The 22,644-nt window shown below is 48.4% G+C and overlaps 1 protein-coding gene across 1 annotated transcript in view; it reads right to left on the bottom strand.

The window, feature by feature from the left end:
- The window catches only part of KDM2B (lysine demethylase 2B), a 134,078-nt gene extending 114,990 nt beyond the window's left edge, over nucleotides 1-19,088 (bottom strand). The window contains exons 1-4 of the mRNA XM_031948530.1: nucleotides 18,749-19,088; nucleotides 17,407-17,551; nucleotides 13,713-13,791; nucleotides 10,168-10,214 (exon numbers count right to left, since the gene is read on the bottom strand). Of these exons, the coding sequence (XP_031804390.1) occupies nucleotides 10,168-10,214; nucleotides 13,713-13,791; nucleotides 17,407-17,551; nucleotides 18,749-18,781 (304 nt within the window). The 5' untranslated portion in view covers nucleotides 18,782-19,088. The remainder of the gene's footprint in view (nucleotides 1-10,167; nucleotides 10,215-13,712; nucleotides 13,792-17,406; nucleotides 17,552-18,748) is intronic.
- Between the last annotated feature and the right edge of the window lie 3,556 nt (nucleotides 19,089-22,644).

Here is a 22,644-nt window from a genome sequence, read left to right as displayed (position 1 = left end):
CCCAGGAAAGGAGTTAATTCCCTAAGAGTGGCCCATGTTCTGCCAGAAGCCAAGGCTTGAGCCGGCGGGGAGAGGGAGCGGGGAGCTGGCGGCGTGTGAGGACAGTGATTTACAGGGATGTTCTGTGCTAAGAATAGCTGCGCCGCTCTGAGCTCCGGGCCCAGATTCTGGACGGGCCACAGCTCCCCAGGTGTCCTGGAAGCCACGGCCTAAGTGGGGGCTGGAGGGACTGCTGAGAACAGCACTAAAGGCAAAGATCCCCATCTCATTAACCATTTCTGGAGCTCTCGAGTCCAGTGGAACGCATTAACAGTGATAGACACATCATGGAGGCTGCGTCTGGCTGATAGAGGGCCGGACTTTCATGGCTAGAAGACAAGTCCAAATATGACTTATGGAAGGCTATGACCCAAAGAGCTCACAAACAACATACACAATTAACCCCTCACCTCCTATGTGCCCTATTCCACCAGTACCTGACACACAGTAGAAGCTTCATAAATATTTATCAGGGCAGCTAGAAAGGGCGGGGGAAAGATAGAGCCCCAGCCCTGAAGTCAGGAGGACCCGAGTTCAAATCCAGCCTCAGACACTTAACACTTCCCAGCTGTGTGACCCTGGGCAAATCACTTAACCCCAATTGCCTCAGCAAAAAAGCAAAAAAACAAAAATAAAAATAACATTCATTTTTTAAATTTTGAGTTGTATATTTTCTCCCTACCCTATAGAGAAAGCAAATAATATGATATGGACTGTCCATATGAAGTCAGGCAAAAGATAGTTTTATATTAGCCACAACAAGCATTTTTATTCATTTTTTTTAACCAGCATTTTCTAAAGCATAAGCACCATGATGTGTTGGGCCCCAAACTGGGGCAGCTCTATCTCTGAGACCAGCTCCCCAAAAGCTTTCCACAGAGCCCCAAGTCATTCATCAGTTTCTCCTTCCACAAAATGGGCTTAGTGATAACTGGTCCTACTTTTGACGACAAATGAGATCACACAGAGGAAGGTTTTGCTTTATTTATCCCGGCTCTGCCCCAAACTCAGGGTTGTCACGAGGGGAAAAATCAGATGATATCTGTAAAGTGTTTTGGCACACAGTAGGCGCTATATAAATGTTAGCTATTATTATTAGAAGAGATGTTCCCTTTCGAAGTCCGGCTTCCTGGACAGTGTTCAGGAGCTCGAGTTACTTCTGCTCTTCCCCCAACTCCAATGTCAAAAACATGCACTGAGTTTACCTCCAATAGATGGTCAAATGGCCTGCTGGTCTAGGGGAATGAGGTCCACCAGGTATGTCCCTACATCATTCAGTGGGCTGGGGGATGGGGGTTGGGAAGGGAGAAAGGATACTCAGGGAAAATTCTACAAGCTGCTTCTTCTTCTTTCTTTCTTTCTTTTTCTTTTTTTTTTTTTTTTTTGGCTGAGGCAGTTGGGGTTAAGTGACTTGCCCAGGGTCACACAGCCAGGAAGTGTTAAGTGTCTGAGACCAGATTTGAATTCAGGTCTTCCTAACTCAGGGCTGGTGCTCTACCCACTGAGCCCCCCAACTACCCCTGAGCTCTCTACTTCTGATTAAAGAAAGGAAGGAGACTCTCCTGCAAGCCAAGATTAACTGCCCACAACCAAATCTCTTCCCAATGTTAATAAAAACGAGCTGGCCCACTGCCCACATAGACCCCCCTCTGCCCTCAAAGGATTCTTTCTATTATCAGTCAACAAACATTTCTTCAGCGTCAGACCTTGTGCTAAGTGCCCGAAATGTAAAAGGAGACAAAATATATAGTTCCTGCCCTCAAGAAACTTATAGTCTAACAGGGGAGATGACCAACTGTGGGCAAGCAGCGGCAGACAGGGTAAATAGGAAATAATTAAGGGAGGGGAGGCACTAGAGTTTAAAGTGATTGGCAAAGGCTTTCCCAAGGAGGTGAGATTTTAACTAGACTTGAAAGGAGCCAGGGAAGCAATGAATTTGGGGTCGATCTGTGTTCAAATCCCGATTCCAACATTCTGTAGCTCTGCAGGACTCTGCTGATGTAAATGCAGATCAAGGGAATGCTCAGGTCACAGATTTCGAGCAAGATTCTACAAGGTTCCCCGGCTACACTTCATTTTACAAATGAGGAAACCGAGGGCCAGAGAGGTTGGCAGACAGACAGGAAGTGAGTCCTCTGCTGGTCTGAAATCTCAGAACTTCTCACCGAATATGCAGCCCCCTCCCCCTGGAGCATCCTGTAACCTGGAAGCCTTTCCCAGGGATCCCAAAGCCTCCCTCTTCTGGACCCTCAGGAGCTGCTGCCGCTTGTGGCCCGGGGCCTCTGGGCAAAGGGTTCTGGGAGTCTAAATTACAGCAGGAATTTCCCCACTTGCAAGCTGAAGCTCAGAAGCCTAAGTAGGCCAGCAGCTTCCATGCTCCCCTCCTTTCTCCTCCCCCTCCCCTCCTTTCCCCTTTTTCCCTCCCCTCTTCTCTCCTCCTCTCTCCTCCTCTCCCTTACTTTCCCCTCCCCTCCCCTCTCTTCCTCCTCCTCCATTTGTATTCTCAGCCCACAGCCCCTGCCTCCTGCTGCACATGCATCAGACAAATTCCAACAGGGGAAATTAATCCTCTGCCCGCCTACAGCTTTCAAGCATCCCCTGCCCTACCCCCTCCCCTCCCCAGGGTCCGGCGTGTGGGGCCCAGGGCCGCTACCCGGCCTCCAGCTGGCTTAGCGCAGTCTATTTTAAAGTCCCATTGAAATAAAAGCCTAGTGTTTGACCCGGGCCCGAGGGCACGGGAGGCTCTGGCCAGCCCTCCCTCCCCGGGTCCCAACCAAACAACCATCAGGAAATGCTTGGATTTCCTCCCCTCCCCACCTCCAAGTGTCTGACATCCCCCAGGATCCCCCAGGGTCCGGACTGGCACCATCCCTGAACAATCTGGAGCAGCCTCCCGGAAGTCCCATTCCCTGCCTTCTTGCATGGACTGAATGGGGTGGGGTGTGGGTGTGTGTGTGTGGGGGGTGTTCTCCTCTTCTTCACTTCATGAAAGACCCATTTCCAGCCTAGGATCAGCTCAAGCATCCCGCCCCCCCCCTTTCAGGTGTCTCTTCCTGCTCGTCTCCCTTCCCCCCCAATTAATTTTTGCCCACTGTGTTATTTTGAATTTACTGATTTATCCACGTGCTGTTTGCATTCAACTGAAATGAATTAGGATTATTTTTTAGCATCTGAATCAAGAAACATTTATTTAGCACCTACTATGTGCCAGGTGAGCAGCTAGGTGGCACCATAGTGCACCGACTCTGTCTTTGGAATGAGGAAAGCTTATCTTCAAATCCAGGCTCAGACACTTCCGGGCTGTGTGACCCCCCCCCCCCCAAGTCACTTAACCGCAAATGCCTCAGTTACCCCAACTGTAAAATGAGCTGGAAAAGGAATCTTTGCCAAGAAAACCCCAAATGAAGGCAGCTAGGAAATGCAATGGATGGAGCACCAGTCCACAAGTCAAGAGGATCTGAATTCAAATTTGACCTCAGATACTTAACACTTCCTAGCTGTGTGACCTTGGGTAAGTCATTTAACCCCAACTGTCAAGGAAGAAAGGAAGGAAAGGAGAGAGGAAGGGAGAAAGGGAAGAGGGAAGAGAGGGAAGGAGGAAAGAAATTAAGAAGGAAAAAAGAGGGAGAGATAAAAGAGTAAGAAAAGTTAGGAAGGAAAGAAGGGATGGAAGAAAGAAAAAGAGAAACAGAAAGGAAGGGAGAGAGGGAGGGAGGAAGGAAGAAAGAAAAAAGAAAGAGAGGAAAGGGAGGGAGAGAGGGAAGGAGGAAGAAAAGAAATTAAGAAGAGAGGGAGAGAAAGAAGGGAAGAGCATGAAAAGGAAGGAAGGAGAGAGGAGGGATGGAAGGAAGAGAAAAAAAGAAAGAAAATGAAAGGAAGGAAGGAAAAAAGAAAGAAAAAGAAAAGGGAGGGAGAAAGGAAGGAAGGAAAGGAGGGAAAGGGGGGGAGGAGGAAGGAAAGAAATTAAGGAGAGGGAGAGAAAGAGAGAAAGAGCATGAAAAGGAAGGAGAGGAGAGATGGAAAGAAGAAAGAAAGGGAGGGAGGGAGAGAGGGAGAGAAAAGGAAGGAGGAAGGAAAGAAATTAAAAAGAGGGAAAAGCATGAAAAGGAAGGAAGAAGAGGAGGGATGGAAAGAAGAGAGAGAGAGAAGAAAAGAGAGAAAGAAAAAAAAAGAAAGAAAGGGGGAGAAAGGAAGGAAAGGAGAGAGGGTAGGAGGGGGAGGGAGGGAGGAAGGAAGGAAGGAAGGAACAAAGGAATGAAGGAATGAAGGAAGGAACCAGTAAAACTTTCAGGTCAGCTTAGCTAATTAGAGACCAGCATTTCTGGCTTTGGAATCAGGACCTTCCTTCAAATTCTGTGTGACATCGAATGTTTGTGGCAGCCCTTTTTGTAGTGGCTAAAAACTGGAAACTGAATGGATGTCCATCAGTTGGAGAATGGCTGAATAAATTGTGGTATATGAAAATTATGGAATATTACTGTTCTGTAAGAAATGACCAACAGGATGATTTCAGAAAGGCCTGGAGAGACTTACACGAACTGATGCTGAGTGAAATGAGCAGGACCAGGAGATCATTATATACTTCAACAACAATACTAGATGATGACCAGTTCTGATGGATCAGGCCATCCTCAGCAACGAGATCAACCAAATCATTTCTAATGGAGCAGTAATGAACTGAACTAGCTATGCCCAGAAAAAAACTCTGGGAGATGACTAAAAACCATTACATTAAATTCCCAATCCCTATATTTATGGACACCTGCATTTTTGATTTCCTTCACAAGTTAATTGTACAATATTTCAGAGTCTGATTCTTTTTGTACAGCAAAATAACGTTTTGGTCATGTATACTTATTGTGTATCTAATTTATATTTTAATATATTTAACATCTACTGGTCATCCTGCCATCTAGGGGAGGGGGTGGGGGGGTAAGAGGTGAAAAATTGGAACAAGAGGTTTGGCAATTGTTAATGCTGTAAAGTTACCCATGCATATATCCTGTAAATAAAAGGCTATTAAAAAAAAAAAATTCTGTGTGACATGAGCAAATTACTTAATGTCTCTGGGACTCAGTTGTCTGTTCTGAAAAATGAGGAAACTCGAGCGCCGAGATCCATAGATCTGTAGGTTCTAGAGCCTGTGTTTGGGGATTTAAAATCTCTGTGCCTCAGTTTCTAAATGGCCCCTGTGATGCCCTCCAGTGTGAAGCCTGATTTAATGATCCACATTACACAGTAAGAAAAGCAAAGATGGCTGACAGCCTTCCTTCTGGTCCAGCGAGCCATCAGATGGTCACCAAGCATTTATGAAACGCTAAGAGTGGGGCCAGGCCCTGCGCTGAGCACCAGAGGGAACAAAGAAAGACAAAAACAACACCGAGACTCTTGAGTCAAATGTTCAAATCTGTCTCTGAGACTTGCTAACTCAGAGACTGGACTTGCCCAGGAGCCAGCTTCTTCCTTTGTCACATGTGCTGGGGGGCCTGAGGTCCCTTCACCTCACCCTCAGCCCCAAAGCCGGCTCTGCACCCCGCTGGTTGCCTCCCAGAACATGGGTTGGCTGCCCATCACCCGGGAACCTCAGGCTACGTTTTAGCACCCAGCTTAGTCAGGAAGTAGCTCCCCCTTTCCCTTCTGGGAAATGCAAACGTGATGTAAGCAGTCTGCAGTAAAACCTGTGAAATCCACTGGGAAAGAGAAGGGAATAAAGGGGTAAAGGGAGTGTGGGGAGGGAGTGGGAAGGAAAAGGAAGAAGTGAGGAAGGGAAGGGAGAGAAGAGAAAAGGAAGAGAGAAAGAAAGGGAGAGAGGGAGGAAAAGAGAGCAGGAGGGAGGAAGGGAAGGAAGAAGGGAGATGAGGAGGAAGAAAGGGAGAAGGGGAGACAGGGAGGAAGAAAAGGAATGAAGAAGGGGAGGAAAAAAGAAAGAACAGATGGGAAAATGAGAACAAATCCAAACAAAAATTTACCAAACAGCTACACTAGAGGGAGATAATTCACTTCCAGGAGACAAAGAAAAAGCTTCACACCTTCCCCAGCTCTCCCAGAAAAGCTCAATAGGCTGGAGCTCCAGCAAGGCAGCAAGGGGGGGGACAAAGGTCAAAAAGCAGGGTAGCTGACCCCCCCTCCCCCTAACAAGAGAGCCTCAGGAAGGGAAGAGAAAACATTTCAGAGAAGAAAGTCAATAGGGAAATCCCAACCAATTAACACCTAACTTTCCAGTTAACAGCTCCTGGAAATTCTGAGGCTCTCCCAGGGGCACCCATCACCGTTTGGGGGAAGATTTCCAGAAAACACACGCGTTTCCAGACTGGGGGCTCTGCCAAGAAAGGGCAGTGTTCAGCCCAGGAATCCCTCTCCCACTCTCGCCCCAGTGTCCCCAGTACCGAAATGAGATAAAAGAGGCCTTTCAGGCTCTTAGGAGGATAGTGCTAAGCCAACAGAACATGTCCTGCAAGGAGACAGCCCGGTACAGTGGGAAAAGACAGACAGACCACCAAACCTACCTGCCCCCACTGGGCCAATACCTAACTAGTATGGTTTCTGAGCACTCTCCCATTTCTTCCTACCTCCCTTTCCTCCTCTCTCCCTCCCTTCTCTGCCTCTTCCCTTCTTCCTTCTTCCCCTCCCTTTCCTCCTCTTCTCTCCTTCCTTCTTCCCTCCCTTTTCCTTTCCCTCCTTTCTTTCCCCTTTCCCCTTTTCCTCCTTTTTTTTTTTTTTTTTTTTTTTTTTTTTTTTTTTTTTTTTTTTTTTTTTTTTTTTTTTCCCCTTTTAAAAACCCATTTCCTTTACAAAAGGAATTTTTCCAAAGGTTCCCCGGGGGAAGAAAAGGGTTTTTTTTTAAAAATTTTAAAGGGAGATATTCCCTGGGGGGTGTTTTTTGAAGCTTCAACAAAAGACAACAAATAAAAAGAAGATTCAATTTAAAAAATACTAATGAGCTTGGTACAAACTAGCGATTTCGTCAGCAGAACAAATTCCCAAATGAAGACATTCCCTCTACCAATGAAGGTCAATACTTCACTCTCATTTACACTCTTAAAAGGCTTGGGCACAGAGAGATTGAGTAACTAGTCTAGCATCACACAGCAGGACTTGAATCCAGATCTTTTTGGCTCCAGAATTCTAAAGCTCACTCTCTTATCCGGGGTGTCATGCTTCCATCCCAAATCGAACATGATACATTTTTAAAATAAAAATAAGCTTTTTTTTAATTTTAAAATTAAAAAATGGACTTTTATGCATCACAAAAGCAGGAATCTGAGAGCTGAAGCCGACTGTAACACAACGAAGGCTTCAGTGTTAGCAAGAAATAATGCTGGCCTATGTGCTTCATCATTACTCATGGAAGGCACCACCAACCTTCCAATGCCGCAGGTTTGCATCCGCAACCTCCATGTCATCCCTGGTTCCTCACTCTCCCTTAGTCCCCACAGATGCAATCAGTTGCGACTTCTTACATTTTATTTCCACATTTTCCTCTTCTCTCCACTCACATTGCCACTACAGACTCTTGCCACTACCGACTCTCATCCCCTCTCCCATGGATTATCACCAGTCTCATCAGTTGTCCTGCCTCTCAAGCCTCTCCCTGCTCCAACCCATCTTCCAATTCAGCTGCCAAAGTGATCTCCCTAAATCACAGATCTGATCAGCTGTGACCAGTCATTCCCTGCCCTCACTCAATAAACTCTAATGGCTCCCTATTACCTCTAGGATCAAATATCTACTCCCGTTTGGCACTTAAAGCCCGCTCCTATCTGACTCTCTCAAACCTTACCTTTTACCTCTCCTCCTCACTTAATCCAACCACAGTCTACGTCCCATCTATCACCTCAGATTAGGGTTAGAATGTTTCCCCTCCTCACCTTCAGCTCTTTGAATCTCTAGCATCTTTTATCACAGACTCGGATGACATGGCGACTCCTATAAGAAGTCTTTCCCCATCTCCCCACCGTGGCTATCTTGTACTTACTTACAGAGGCATACACACACATACACACACACACACACACACACACACACTCACTCACACCTATGGGCTTGTTACCTTCCCCAATCCGATGTAAACTCCTCGAAAGCAAAGACTGATTTAGATTTTTCTTTGTTTTCTCAGAGCTTAGCCAAGTGCCCGACACATTGTCAGGGCTAAATAAACACTTGTTGACTGAATGATTGTGGAACTGAAAATTTCATGCAGTTACAAAAACATTTATGATGGCTCTTTTAGTAGTAGCCCCAAACTGGAAACACCTGTTGAGGGATGGGGAAAACAACAGGGATGGAACAACACTACTGAGCCTTAAAAAATAACCAAAAGGATAATTTCAGAGGAAACTGGGAAGTCCTTGAGGATCTGATGCAGATGGAAGTGAGCAGAAGCAAGAGAACCAGTCTCATAATGACAACAATCACAGAGAAAAACCACTTTAAGAAACTCTGCAAAGCCAATCGGTGCAAAGAGAAACCAAGTCCAGAAAAATGAAGTCGAAACATGAGATCCATTTCTCATCCAAGAGAAAATGAATGTAAAACGCAGAAGGAGCCATACATTTGGGGGCATGGTCAATGTGGCAATCTGTTTTGCTAGACCATGAATGTTTGTTGTAAGGGTTTTGCTTAATATTTTTTTAATTGTTCAATTTGGAAAGACAGTGAGAGGGAGAGAAAATGCAAAAGGCAGGAAGAAAGGAAAGAAGGAGGAAGGAAAGAAAAAAGAAGGGAGGAAGGGAGGGAGGGGGGAAGGAAGGAAAAAAGGAAGAAGGGAGGAAGGGAGGGAGGGAAGGAAGGAAGGAGGGAGGGAGGGAGGGAGGGAGGGAAGGAAGGAAGGAAGGAAGGAAGGAAGGAAGGAAGGAAGGAAGGAAGGAAGGAAGGAAGGAAATTTTAAAGCATGATTCCATTTTAATCCCTTCCAACTGATGTCATTAGCTATGAGTGCCCTTATTCCTTTAGGAAACTCTCCTTCTCTTCCACCTTCAGCCCTCAAACTGCCTCTTTCCCCTTGATCATTTCACAAAACTCTGGTCCTTGACAAAGCTCAAAATCTCTTCCATGTCTTCTCGAATTAATCTAAATCTGCCTGCTGCTGTAAAGTCCACAAATTCCTGGGCACTTCTGTATTTGGAATGGTCTCCCATAATACGTACATCTAGAACACAGATATTCACTCATCTTCCCTTTCTGTTGGACTATCTACTTCTGGCAGAACAAGAATCAGTTTCTAAGAAGGCCCGAGAGCTCCCTGGGATCCAGGCAAAGCCCACAACTTGTCAAGAACCTTAATCCAAGCCAATGCCCTTTTGGGAGCATCTACCCGGCCAAGGGCCAATCCGAGTAGTGGGCACTCAAAGAAATTGAGAAAAAGAGAGACGAGCTTCCTGAACCCGGAAAGTGCGCAGCCTCAAGGGAGAAAAAAGTCACTTTCCCAGGATTCAAGAACCCATCTGTATTGCCCCTATGTCCTGGAAGGCTCACAGTGGATGAGCTAGAACATCCTAGGAAGAGAGAGGGAGAACCTTGGGCTAGATTCTGGTCTCAGCACTATGGCCGACTCCTCCTCTCTAAAAAGTAAGTGTGTGGTTAGAAAGCACTGACATCTCTATTCTAGGGCCTCTCCCAAGCCTGACATTCTGTATTCCCACGATTCTCTCAAGCCTGATATTCTATGTCCTAAGGCCCCAAACAATCCTGAGACCCCTCCAGCCCTGACAATTTCCTGGTTTAAGGTCTCTCCTACCTCTGACACAATCCCTTTTAACTCTGACACTCTGAGTTCTAAGGGCCCCTTTTAGCCCTGGCCTCTTCCTGTTGCCATTATTCTACTGGACACGGAAGAAGATTTCTACTTCATTCTGCAACATTCAAGCCATACTCCAGTTCAATTTTTCCTGAGGCTGGTGTCAGCCCCCATCCAACTGTCTCTTGGAAAAAGATGGCGGCAATATCCACAGGACCAAGGGCCGAGCGTTCCCTTCAGTTCCCTCTGCCCTTACCAGCTAGATTGTAAGTGACCAACCATTTCTTCCCCACCACCTCCCAGGGGACCCCGTGCCTAGCCAAGTCACCAAAGGGCTTTTATCATTTTTTAATTTTTTCCAGAAAAGAAAAAGGAAAAAGCCAGTCACTTACCCACTAGGAGTTTGACATCCCGGACGGTAAAATCAGGGTCGGGCATCCTGGAGGTGACAAAAGACACCAGATAAGAAACTAAGTAAACAGAGCCCAGGAATCAGAGGTTCAGAGCTAGAAGGAACCTCAGGGGTCCTTGAACTCCAGCTCAATCCTGAAAGGAATCCCCACCTGTCCCACAGCCATCCCACTTCTGCCTAGTGATCTCCAGTGAGGGAGAAATGAATGATCTCCCACAAGGACCCATTCATTCCACATGTAGACACTTCTCATTTTCAGACAGTTTTTCCTCAAGTCTAACCTAAAACTGGTCTAGGCGGATTCTATTCATTACTTCCAGAAACCCACTGAGTTCTCAGGTTCTCTACCCAACAGCCCATTGTAGCAGGACTTGAGAGCTTACAAGATCACAGACAGAAAGCTTGAAGAGCCCCAAGTCATGGAACCAAGCATTCCGGAGAACCAGCAACCAGAGGAAGATGTGACTGGGAGATGGTTAACAAAATAAATAATAAAAAATATGAGAGAACACAGACGATGCTAATATGTGGTTTTCTAAGCCAATATGCAGGGGTTGGGACACTTGAGCTTGACGTTGGTGATCTATTCCGACCTCCTCAATTTTCAGATGAGGAAACGCAGGTCACGTGTTTTTCCCAAAGATCACATAGTTAATATCAGAGACAGATCATAAGATCAAATTTAAGCTAGAAGAGACCTTAGAGGCCATTGTGTCCAACTCCTTCCTTTATAGATGAGGGAACTAAGGCCCAGATAGGTGAGGGATTTGCCCACGGTCACATGGTCAGTTAAAATTAGAGCCATATTTCAAATCTCAGTATTGACAACAAAAACAGCACTTCTCACCCTAAGTCTTTTCAAGGTTAAAAACCTATAGTTCCTCCAATTTATGTGGGACCTTTGACTATCTTCTGGACATTTTCCACTTTGTCAATGTCCTTCTTAAATCGGGAGGGCGCCTAGAACTGAACACAGTCTTTGGGATGGAGTCTGGCCTAGGCACAAGGAGAGTTTGGAAGGAAGCAATTTTCTGAGCAGCTCCTGGTGTTCTAAATAGTGCAACCAGTCAATGAATGGGAAAGGAGCAGGCCCCCGAAAGTGCCAATCTTGAACTTAAGGGCCTAAACTACTTCCTGCTACTAACACCCTTCCTTAGCTGCTCTCTTTTCCAGGCAGCCCATCCCTGGGCTACTCTTTCCTCTCCATCAATTACCTGATCTGCTATGGCCAAATCCAGAAGAAAAATGACCAACTTCCCACCTCTGCCCCACTGTAGAAAAAGGAGGGAGAAGGCAGAAATCACAGAAATCATAGACCTAGAGCAGCACTTCTCAATTTTTTTTTGGTCTTAAGAACATTACTTACATTATTGGAGACCTTCTAAAAACGGTTTGTTTACACAGATTATATCTCTCAATATTTATCATTTTAGTACTAAAAATGTCTTATTGTTTATAAAGAGTCTTGACCTCCAAGACCCTTGGAAAGGTTTATACTTTGAGAATTATATTTCCAATATTCAACATATTAGAACTAAAAATGTTTTAGTTAGAAAAAGAATCTTGACCTCAAGGACCCTTGGAAAGGTTTACACTTTGAGAATCACTGACTTAAACTGTGGAAGGAAACTTGGAAAGACTGACTGTTCCCCATACAAGATACTCCCATCTCCCACCTCAATCTTTGTACTGGAAAGCTCTCACTTCTCAATTCCATCTCTTAAAAGTTCCTAGTTTCTTTCAGGACTCAGCTGACTCCTAATTTAGGTTGTAACTCCCTGAGGGCAAGCCTGTCTTTTGCTACTTTATATATCCCCACAGCTCAGCATACAGCAGGCACTTAATCAATATTTACTGAATTGAATTATACTTGAACTACAAACTCTGGAGGAGTCTTTCCACTCTCTCCCTTGATTCCCAAGTTATACTGTACCTGTCTTGAATATACCTATAATATATATAAAATGCACACATATACTTTATATATATATTATATACACATATTATATATATCATATACACCAGAGGTCCTCAAACTTTTCAGATAGGGGGCCAGTTCACTGTCCCTCAGACTGTTGGAGGGCCGGACTAGAGTAAAAACAAAAACTTTGTTTTGTGGGCCTTTAAATAAAGAAACTTCATAACCCTGGGTGAGGGGGATAAACGTCCTCAGCTGCCGCATCTGCCCGCAGGCTGTAGTTTGAGGACCCCTGCTATACACATATGTATACACAGATGTTGTCTCTTTAGAATGTAAGCTACGTGAGGGGAAGGACTGTAGTGTTTGACTATATATCCTCAGCACTGAACCCAGTGTCTAGTACACAGCAAGCACTTAATAAAGACTTGCCGATTCATGACTAATTGACAGAAGCCACAAGTTAGATCTGGATCAGAGACATACTAGGGGGTGGGGGTGGGGGAAAGGGAGCTCAAATACCTGATTTCCCTTGGGGCTTCACAGATCTCTTGTACATGTTTCTCCCCTGGGACTTCCTCTCCTCACTCCCATCCCCTAATTCCCACCAGGCCACTTGCTGAGCCAGAGAGGTTACTGGGAGGGGGAAGGGGAGAGCACATCTTCAAAGGGATTTGTCATCATTAAACCATAATGGTTGTGGCAGTATTAATTAGACTGGTTCTGTGATTTCACTGACATGGGGAAACTCTCCTGAATGAGGCCATTCCTGTTGCGGATGTAAGTTCGCACCTTTGAGGCAACTTAAACAGCGTTAAAAAGTTGCCCCGTGCTAATGAAGAATAAATAGTGACCTGGCTGATTTGAGTCCGAACTCCCCAGAATTAAGGATCAGGGCTCAGAGCACTTCTGATGCTGGACACGAGAGACATGAATGATGGGATTGGAGCCTCCTCCCTCTGTCCGTTCTCCAAAGGCAGAAACCAGTTCTTCCACCCTGCACTTTCCCAGCCCAGACATCCAGCTGCTCTCACCTCCCTCCCTCTCTCTTTCTGGGTTTTGACAGATCTCAACGTGAAAGAATGTAAGGGGGGAGTTGGAGGCAGGGGGGAGAGGAGGCAAGCTGAGAGAGGGAGACAGGAAAACAAGCCCCCTAGCAAGCAACCCAGAGAGAGAAAGGTAAACTCGGAATATTCCTCAGGATATAAGGTGAGGGGGGTCCCAAGGGGGCAAGCGCACGTCCACATCTGGACATGGAGCTCGGTTTCTGTCCTAGGAAAGCCCTGTTTTGGGGATTATCTCAAAGGGACCCCTGGGGATGATCCACACCAGCCAGTCAGGCCTTCCAGGTATCTTCCAGTCCAATGAGAAAAATAACATGAACAGATATAGGAATATAGAAAGAGACACAATGGAAGGAGGTCTGAGGGAGAGGCTGCAAACTGAACAGTACTTAAGAAAATGCAGCTCGACTAGAGATCACTGCTGTGCTTGGGCCAGCTCCTTTTCAAAAGGGCCAACCCCATTCAGTCCTTTCGCCCAGTGTCAGAAAACTTGGCAGCCGGGAAGATGCAGAGGGAGGGAGAAAACACGTAACATAGACTTACTTAATTCCTAGTCCATCGGGGTTTGGGAAGACCAAAGGCACTCTCAAGGCTTCTCTCTGTACGTACTCAAAGTTGAAATCTGAACATTTGGATTAAAGCAAATCGATCAATACACAAAGGAATGAAGGAAATTTCCATTCTGCCATAGACCCCCACCCCCCCAGTGAGATTTGAGCTGCTTTGCCTCCCTGTGCCTCAGTTTCCTTTTAGGGAAAAGGAGGCAATTAGGCTACATGGCCGTCTCTAGGCTCTGTACCTCATCAGCACAGGCTGGTCCCCATGATCAAAACGCACCCCCTCTACACATCTGCCTCTTATAATCCCTAGATCCCTTCAAGGCAGAATTTATGTGCTACTTCCTACCGGAAGCCTTTCCCAATCCCCATAATCCTTAGGGCTCCCTCCTTCCTCCTCATAATTCTCGGTTGACAGGTTACATTCCCCCTGGAGGATGAAAAGTTTCTGGAGAATAAGGATTCTTTTTCCGTGTTGTATTGGCAGCCCAAGAACCTATCACAGTGCTTAGTACACAAAAGGCCTTTAAGAAACACAGATAAGGGGGCAGCGAGGTGGTGCAATGGACAGAGCACTAGCCCTGAAGTCGGAAGGACCCGAGTTCAAATCTGACCTCAGACACTTAACCACTTAGCTGTGTGATCCTGAGTGAATCACTTAACCCCAGTTGCCTCAGCAATAAAGAAAAAAAAAAACATAGCTAAGTGTCACAGGGACAACTAGGAGCAGGCCCAAGTTCAAAACCCAACTGAGAAACTTAGCTCTGTGACCCAGGGCAAAGTCACTTAACTGCTGTCTGCCTCAGTTTCCTCAAATGTAAACTGGGGATGAATAATAACATCTACCTTCAAGGTCTCTTCTCAATCTAAAATCTATGCTCCTAAGAACCTTCAAGGTTTCTTCCAGCTCCAAGCCGATTTCCCAGCTGGATAAACCAAGGAATTCTGGGGCATCAGAGGGGAGAGGGCTGTTGCCTGAAGAAACAGCCCAGATAAGCAGAGCCCAGACTGCCTCTCTTCCTACTCAGTCATTCCTAAACCCACTGGTCAGAACTAGTCCAGAAACACCCTGAAGTGGGGGGAGGGGGAGGAAGGGAGCCTAGAGCTATGACCGATATCAGGGTGGAGCCTCAGACCCAAGCTTCTAGAGAAGCCCTTCCCAGCCCAGCCTGACACCTGGATGGATGTGCGGAATAGGGAAGAAAGCTCGGAGGAGGGCTCCCATTGTAGCCCCAGATCTCTGAAGGCCTTATTGTAATTGCCTGCCTAGTGAAGGGGAGGGGAAGTGAGCCGTTTCCCTGGAAACTATGTATTTGGTGCCAAAATAACCAGGGAGTTTAGGTACAATTCTGTTGTCTTGACAGTGTCAATTCTGCTACATCCATCACGTATTTCCTTCCACCTAGAGGGCTGGCTAAAGGTTTGGGGGGGATTGGGTTCTTTGGGAGGGCAAGCCGAGAGAGTTTAGGGAGAGGGAGCCAGAAGTCTCAGGTCTTTGAAAATCCACAGGTGGCAGGTAATCCCTCTCCTCGTCCCAAAGCTGATCTGGGTTTCTCGCCTCTAAAACCCCCTCCCCACTCCCCCAAATTTCAGAGAACAGGGTTTTGAATTCGTTTTTTTTTTTTTCCCCAATGAATGAACTGTTCCTAAAAAGACTAAGGAGTGCCTGCCTTTGAGCCCCACACCCAACACAGTCACACTTCTGGGAGAAGTCAAGTCAGAAAGATAGGGCTAAAAGTCTTAAGCAAGAGATAGGGTAACGGGTCCCACCCCCACCCTCCCCACACACGCCCATCCCCACAAGGCAAATGTCACTCCGGTCATCCCAGCCCTAGGGACGGATGAATAAACCCTTTTCTCCGGTTCAGGGGCCCGGAGTGCAGTGAGATGGAAGAGGTCTCAGCTAAGATTCAGCCTCAGGACCGGGACACACACTCTCCCCTCCCCCCAACTCTCCCAACCATACCAGGGGCAGTTTCCCTGGGGGCAGGTCACCCGGAACTCCACACAAGCCCACTTTCAGAGAGAGGATAAAAAGAAAACAGAGAACTAGCAAAGAGCTAAAGGGTGGCCATTTTCAGAGCCTCGAGGGCTCAAATATTCAGGATTAAGAAGGGCAGTACAAAAGTTTTAACAACTCAAAGCTCAGGGTAACAAGATGCAGCTGAAAGAGGCCGGGATTGGGAGTCAGAAGACTTTAACTACCGAATGACCCGGAGTTTCTTTTTCCCATTCCCAACCCCACCTGGAAAGACACCGCCTCCCCCCTACTCAAGGTCACGGCAGCTCCAGAAAGAAATCTCCATAGATTTAAGGGAGAGATCTCCGTGGCGCCAGTTAAAAGAGTCCTCCCCCACCCCCAACACCTCCCCAGGTCAGCAATTCAAAGACTCCAGGCCAGCCTTCGGGGTCATCCTCAAAGAAGCTCCAGAGGTGCTAGGAGATCCTCCCGGGAAAAGAGGAAAGGAAGCTTCCCTGTTTCTCTGCCCCCTCCCCCCTCCCGCCCCAAGGTTTGTTAAGGGTGGCGAACTAACGAGAAAGTGCAATGGGCAGGAAGGCCGGGAAGAAAATCCTCCCAGTCCCGAGCTCTTAGGCCCAGCCCCAGGGGCCCGACACACAACTTCTAAGGACAAATGCAAGATGAGGTTCAGCCTTTCCCAGAGTGGACAGGGAGGCGGAATCGTGCAAACGAGCCAGCAGCTAAAGTCGTAGGGATTTAGTTTAAAAGACAGGGGACAAAAGAAAATGAAATGGAGGCTATCTGTAGAAAAAGAAAAAGGTTGTTTTTTTTTTTTCTTTGATAAATAGAGGTAAAAAAATCAAATCAGAAAGAAAACGCTATGATATAAAACCAGGGGGTGCGAAGGCATAGAATCCCCCCCTAAAAATGTGCAAAAAGACTGGCTGAGCCTCTGCTGCTGGGCTCCGGGCGGGCTGAGGGGGGTACCCGAACAGTCTCGGACCGGCCGAGAGGCGCACAGGGCGCCGGGTTCCGGCGCAGGGAGCTGTCCCGGTCTGGATCGACTTCCAGGCGACCAGGCTCAGGTGCGGGGGCCGGAAGGAATCCCACAAAGCCGGCTTATGTCTTCTAGCCCTTGAGGGCTCGGGCCCTATCTCCCTTAGGATCTCGGGCTGGGAAGGAGGAAAAAGCTGCCGGTGGACACACGGGCAGAGAGGAGGGACAAGGGAATGCGGGGCCCGGAGAGCGCTCGGGGTTGAGGGCGAAGCCAGGATTGCACCAGCCGGCCAGGGAAGCCCGCAGGAGATCGGCAGAGGAGACGGCCCAACTAAGCGGACTAGACGGCCTGGTCCAAGGCGCGCGGCCCCCTCCTCCCCAGCTCGGGACCAGGGGCACCAGGGTGCCCGGGTGACGGGCATAGATCCGGCCTAGGCCCCACTGGGCTACCCACCCCTAACCCCCGGCCGTCACCCTTCCCCCAGCCCACACCCTCCCCCCTCCCCCCCACGGCTCAGCCTCCTTTCGTCACCGGATCCCCTGGAATGGGGGACAGGAGCGCGAAATACAAACCAGCCACAGCTTTCCCACGTGCGCGCACCGCCGACTGGGATGTTCTGGGCCGGCCTGGGCTGCTCGGCAGCGGCCGGCCCGGGACCCCCGAGTGCCAAGCAAAGACGGGCAGGATGAATACGAGAGGCAGACTACGCGGGGTCAGACTCACCTTTGCCGTCCATGGCTCGCACGAAGTCCCCCCGATACTGGTGGCTGCGTAATTTCTCCTCCAGGCTGAAGCCCCTGACGCTCACAATCTCCTCCACGTCCGAGGAATCCTCATTCTCGTCATACCCCTGACGGTTGATTGAACGCTGCGGGGACCCAAGCCAGAGACCCCGCGGCGTTACTGCGGGGTGCAGGGAGGGCGTCCCTCGGGTCTGCCAGCCCGCAGCAACCCGACCCAGCGGGCAGGTGCAGACGCAGGGCACCTACACAGTGACCGTCCCCCCCCCCCCCAGGCCGACTCCCCAGGAGAATTCACCTTTACAATCAGGGTGGGGGCCCGGGGGTTCTCCCCCCTCGAAAAGCCAGCCGGAGGGAAAACTCGCCCACAGCCATTTCATATTAGTCCCGGCCGGATAATCGAGAGCGATGGGACCCTCGGGCAGTTAGCCCCACCCGTACTACTTTGGGGGCGTCCCCCTACTCTGCGACATCACCCCACCAGTAGAAGCCGCGGGCCAAGCCCGGGTTATGTAAACTAAGAGGGCTCTCCAGGCAAGGAAAAGCCAAGCGCTCCGGCCGGACGGGGCTGGGGGGCGCCGCGAGGGGGGTTGGAGGTGAGGGGCCTGGAGAAGGTGGGCTGCTCGGGAGGGGGGAGTAGGCCCCGAGAGCTTGTAAAGCCTGGCCCGGTAGCAGCGGGTGGCGGCGGCTCATTGGGCGCTGGACCGGGGTGGAAGAAAGGGAGATCTGGTTATGGGGAAGCGAGGTGCCCCCAAGGGCCTCCGGGGAACCGGGCAGCTGCAGCACATTGAGCTCGTCTGCGCCCGCTCGAAGAATGAGAGGGGGGGGGGAGAGAACAGGGACTGGAGAAAGGTGGCCAGCCGCTCACAAAGCTCCCACTGGGGACCCCAAACACACCAGCAGCTGCCTCCATCCACTGCTCATTCCCCCCACCACCACACACACATACACACACACGCACGCGGCGTGGAGGGACATTCCCCCACCCCTTTCCCCACATCTCCAGCTCAACAACCCTCCCACACACACCCCCCCCATCACCACCACGCTGGCGAGTCCTAATCCCCAGCGATCGCCCCCCACACCCGGTTCCCACTCAGGCAGCCACCTCCCCCAGCTGCCCTCCCCACCTAAGTGTCTGAGCTGGGGGGGGCCAAGAGTAAACTGCCTGCTTCCTTTTGCATGCAATTTATTATTTCTTTTCCGGTCCTCTTCAACACACGGAAAGGAAAGAGAACGCAGGAGAGGAGAGGGGGGAGGAGGAGGAAAAATTAGAGATCTATAATATACAGACACAGATTAAAAAAAAAAAACCAGCTACACACCAATCTTCGTCCAGAGCCTTTCTCTGCCTCCATTTTTTTTGGGAGAGTTCACCAATTAATTGGCAACACTCCTGCCCCCTGCATTTTGGCCCCGAGGGGGAAGGAAGAAGGACCGAAGGAAACAAAACAAAAACAGAATCTGAAAGAAAAAGAAGCCGAAAAAAAAAAAAAAGCCCCAGCCGAGATCTACAAAGTTTTTTGCACCAACACTTTGGGGAGATCCGTTTTGCAAAGTCCTAGGAAACCATTTTCACTGGGGAGGGGGGGGAGGAGGAGGGCGGCGACGTCATAATCCCCGGAACGTAAACATTGTTGCCGATCGCGTTCGGAGCAGGGAGGCTCGGCCGGGAAGGGCGGGGGCGGGGGCAGAGAGCGGAGGGGGGGGGGGTGAGAATTCGGCCGGGCGGGGGCGGAGGCTGAGGCTGCCGCGGGAGAGAGAGCCCGGAATGCACCGGGCGGGCGGGCGCAGCTACTGGCTTCCCATTGCTGGGTTTGGTGGTCGGGTCACGAGTGTGCAGCAGGCAGCACGCCTGCGCCGCCGCCGAGGGCTGCGGGGACTTCTGAGGGTTCCGTTGGCCCCTGGGTGCAAAGTCCTAGGAAACCATCTGGAGCCTCCCCTTCCCGGCTGCATCCCGCCCCCCCTCCCACATCTATCCCAGGATATCCCATCTCTAGGCTCCCAGCCTTGGCTCAGCCCGTCCCTCGTGCCTGCCCCCCGGTTTTTAGAATCCCGTGCTTTCTTAGAGTGGGCTCTCGCACCGCCTTTTGCAGGAGTTTCCTCCCCACCGAAAAGCGTCCTCTGTGTACCCATTGTCCCTTCTAAAAAATGGGCTGTTTGTTTTTTCTTTCTTTCCATCCCCGAGGCCAGCACGGTACCTGGCTCACATGCCTTTAAAAAGTCAGTGAACACTTATTAGGCGCCCATTGTTCCAGGTGCCGTGCTAAGTGCAAAATGGAGAACAGAGCTCGCCTTCTAAAGGGGCAGGTAACTAATAATGCAAATGCTATGGACAAATATCGGATCGGCTGGAGAGCGTCCCCAGGGAAGATAGTAGAATGAAGGGGATTCATGCAAAGGCTTTTGGTGGAACTGGGAATTTTAGCCAGCACTTGAAGGAAGCCACTTGGTCCTTTGGGAAGAGATGGAAAAACAGTTCTGGGCTTAAGCAAGGAGATCCCGGTGGCTGAATTGAAGACTACATGGGAATGGGGAAGAGGGCCTTCAGGTATACAGATAGTTAATAAAGCTAATAATTATAAACTAATATCGATTAGCTCGATGGATCTTCACAGCCACCACCCATTATTATCCCGTTTACTGACTAACTAGTTTCCTTAACATTTTCTACAGGAAGTCCCCCCCCCCCCACTCCTCTTAATCCCTTGTGAATTATTTCCTATTTATTCTGCGTACTTTGCTTTGTACCTCTTCGTTTGCCTGTTGTCTGTCCTGTTGGATTGCAAGCTCCTTGAGAGCAGGCGTGTAGTAGTCACTTAATTATTGAATTAGATGGAATTGAAGTTAAATGAGTAAGACAGAATTTGAACCCAATGCCACAGCGATCTATCTGCCTCCACAGAGCCCTTGTTTTGAAAGGAAGAAAATAGTACTGAGTGAGAGGCAGAGGGAAAGAGGGTTTGGAGAGACTTTTCTAAAGCAGGAGCACCTGTATTCAGGAGGTGTGTACTTTTGCTCAGGCCCAGATCCAGCAGTCCGCAGGTTCTCAGCTCTCAAAGAGCTTCCTAGGTGAAATGGAAGACCCCCAAAATGCAGACCCTGCAGGGGCAGGCCAGACTGGGCGGACATTTATATTCTGAGGTTGTGTCTCTCCCAGTAAAGCCCTCTGAAATCCCATCATTCCCAAGAGTCTGGCCCAGCAGGCCTGCTTTCCACCCCTCCCAACATGATCATCCCATCCCCAGCCCTCTGGCCTTTATCCAGACTGATCCCTTCTTCCATGGCCCCCTCTTAGAATCCCTGGCCTCCTTCAAAATTTTAAGACCCACCTCCTTCACGGAGCCCACCAGCCTTCACAAGACATCCCTCTTTATTACTTGTTAATTTATTCTGTATATATTCTATATCTATGTTCAGAATGTGTTTGGATGTTTACATATCCTTTCTTAGAGAGTTTCATAGCATTTCCATAATTGAATGCAAACTCCCTGAGGGCAAGAACTAGGTGTTTTGTTTTGGTTTTTTATTTCTTTTGGGGTATTGACTGATTGATTTTGGGGTACTGATTGATTGATTTTGGGGTCTTTATATTCCCAGCATCTGAATACTAGACCTGGAGTCTTGAAGACCAAGATTGAAGTCCTGCCTCAGAAACTTGCTAGCTGTGTGACCCTGGGCAAGTCCCTTTAGCTCTATTTGCCTCAATTTCTTCAGCTAATAAATTGGGGATAATATGAGGTAGGAGATAAAGTGAGATAATATTTGTACTTTGCAAACCCTAAAGCGCTCTCTTGTTATAAATGGGTGAATGGACAGATGGATTGGAGGTTCTCCAGCGTGATATCAATAGAGCCCAATCTCTGGCAGGTTTCCCTCAAGCTGGAAAGGCTTCTAAGACAGACCCCATATTGGATTATATCTTTTATTCATGGCCAAATTGGAAGAGGCATGGATCCAGAAAATTGGCTACCGGCTGATGAATTTAGGTGAGCAAATGGCCACCCAGGGCCCGTCTACAAAGGTAAAGACAGGGTTAGGTTCTGCATGGACGACGGATTCCCCTTCAGTGATTAATTTCACAAATCCTGATAGCTTTGGGAGTCTGTGTTGTATTCTAGTGAACAACCTGGATTTGGCTGGGGATAGGAGAGATCTATATTTGCAGTGAGATGATGGGGGTTCAAAGCCCAAATCTGCCATCTGTCACCTATATGATCTCGGACAAGCCAAGAGGCTTCGACTCCTATCCTGTGCTAGAAGTTGAGGCTTCATTCCTGCCTTCTAGGAGCTTCCCTTCTATTGGGGAGGTTTAAGATTTACAGAAATAGATTCATGGTGGATCAGGGAGGGAAAGGAGACTGAATTTGAAACCCAACTGGATTTTGATCTTCTTGATTCCAGGTCTTTCCACTTTGTTCTACCTAACCGATGGTTACTGAGAATACAAACACACACAAAAACGTAACAGTCCTTGTTCTCAGGGGCTTTGCTCTGTATTAGGGAAATGACATGTAAACAAAAGAATAAAAATAAGATTAAACAAAGAGTAAACTAAAATATATAGGGAATAAAGAACGAAGCAATGCAAGGGCAGTGATGGTTCTTGTAGCTGAAAAAAGTGGAACAGGGGTTGTATGGGCCTTAAAGGAAGCAGAGATGACACAGGATTCGATCCCAAGCCATCACGCCACCACTCCAGATGGTATCCTGTGTGAAAGGCAGAGAGGGGGGAAATGGTATGTCAAGTTCAGAGAACAGGCAGTTTGGCTGGAACATGGAGTGCATGAAGAGGAGTAATAAAAAGAGGCTGGAAAGATAGATGGGCGCCAGAATGGGGGAGGAGCCCTCAAATGCCAGGCAAGGAATGATTTTGGCAGCTGTCTGGAAGACAAATTGGAAAAGAGGGAAGACTGGAGGCAGGGACACTGACTAGGGAGCTATAGATCATAAAAATCTCAGAGACCATCTAACCCAACTCCTTCATTAAAGATGAGAAAACCGAGGCACTAGGAAATTTAAGCAACTTGGAATTGGTCACACAATGGTAGAATTAGGGTTAGAATCCAGTGCCTTTCCCACTGTTTCAAGCTGTGTCCCCTTCTTTTCAGTTGTCAGGGAGAAAGGGAAGAGGACACGATGCTTCTTTAATTCCTGAACTGGAGTGGGGGCCCTATTGCACATGAAGAAGGATATTTGGGGGGTTTTTGTTTTGTTTTTT

This window comes from Sarcophilus harrisii, chromosome 1, assembly GCF_902635505.1.
Source record: "Sarcophilus harrisii chromosome 1, mSarHar1.11, whole genome shotgun sequence".
NCBI classification, from domain to species: domain Eukaryota; kingdom Metazoa; phylum Chordata; class Mammalia; order Dasyuromorphia; family Dasyuridae; genus Sarcophilus; species Sarcophilus harrisii.
The sequence above is the reverse complement of the archived record's forward strand: the minus strand, read 5'-3'. Positions and strand labels throughout refer to the sequence as shown.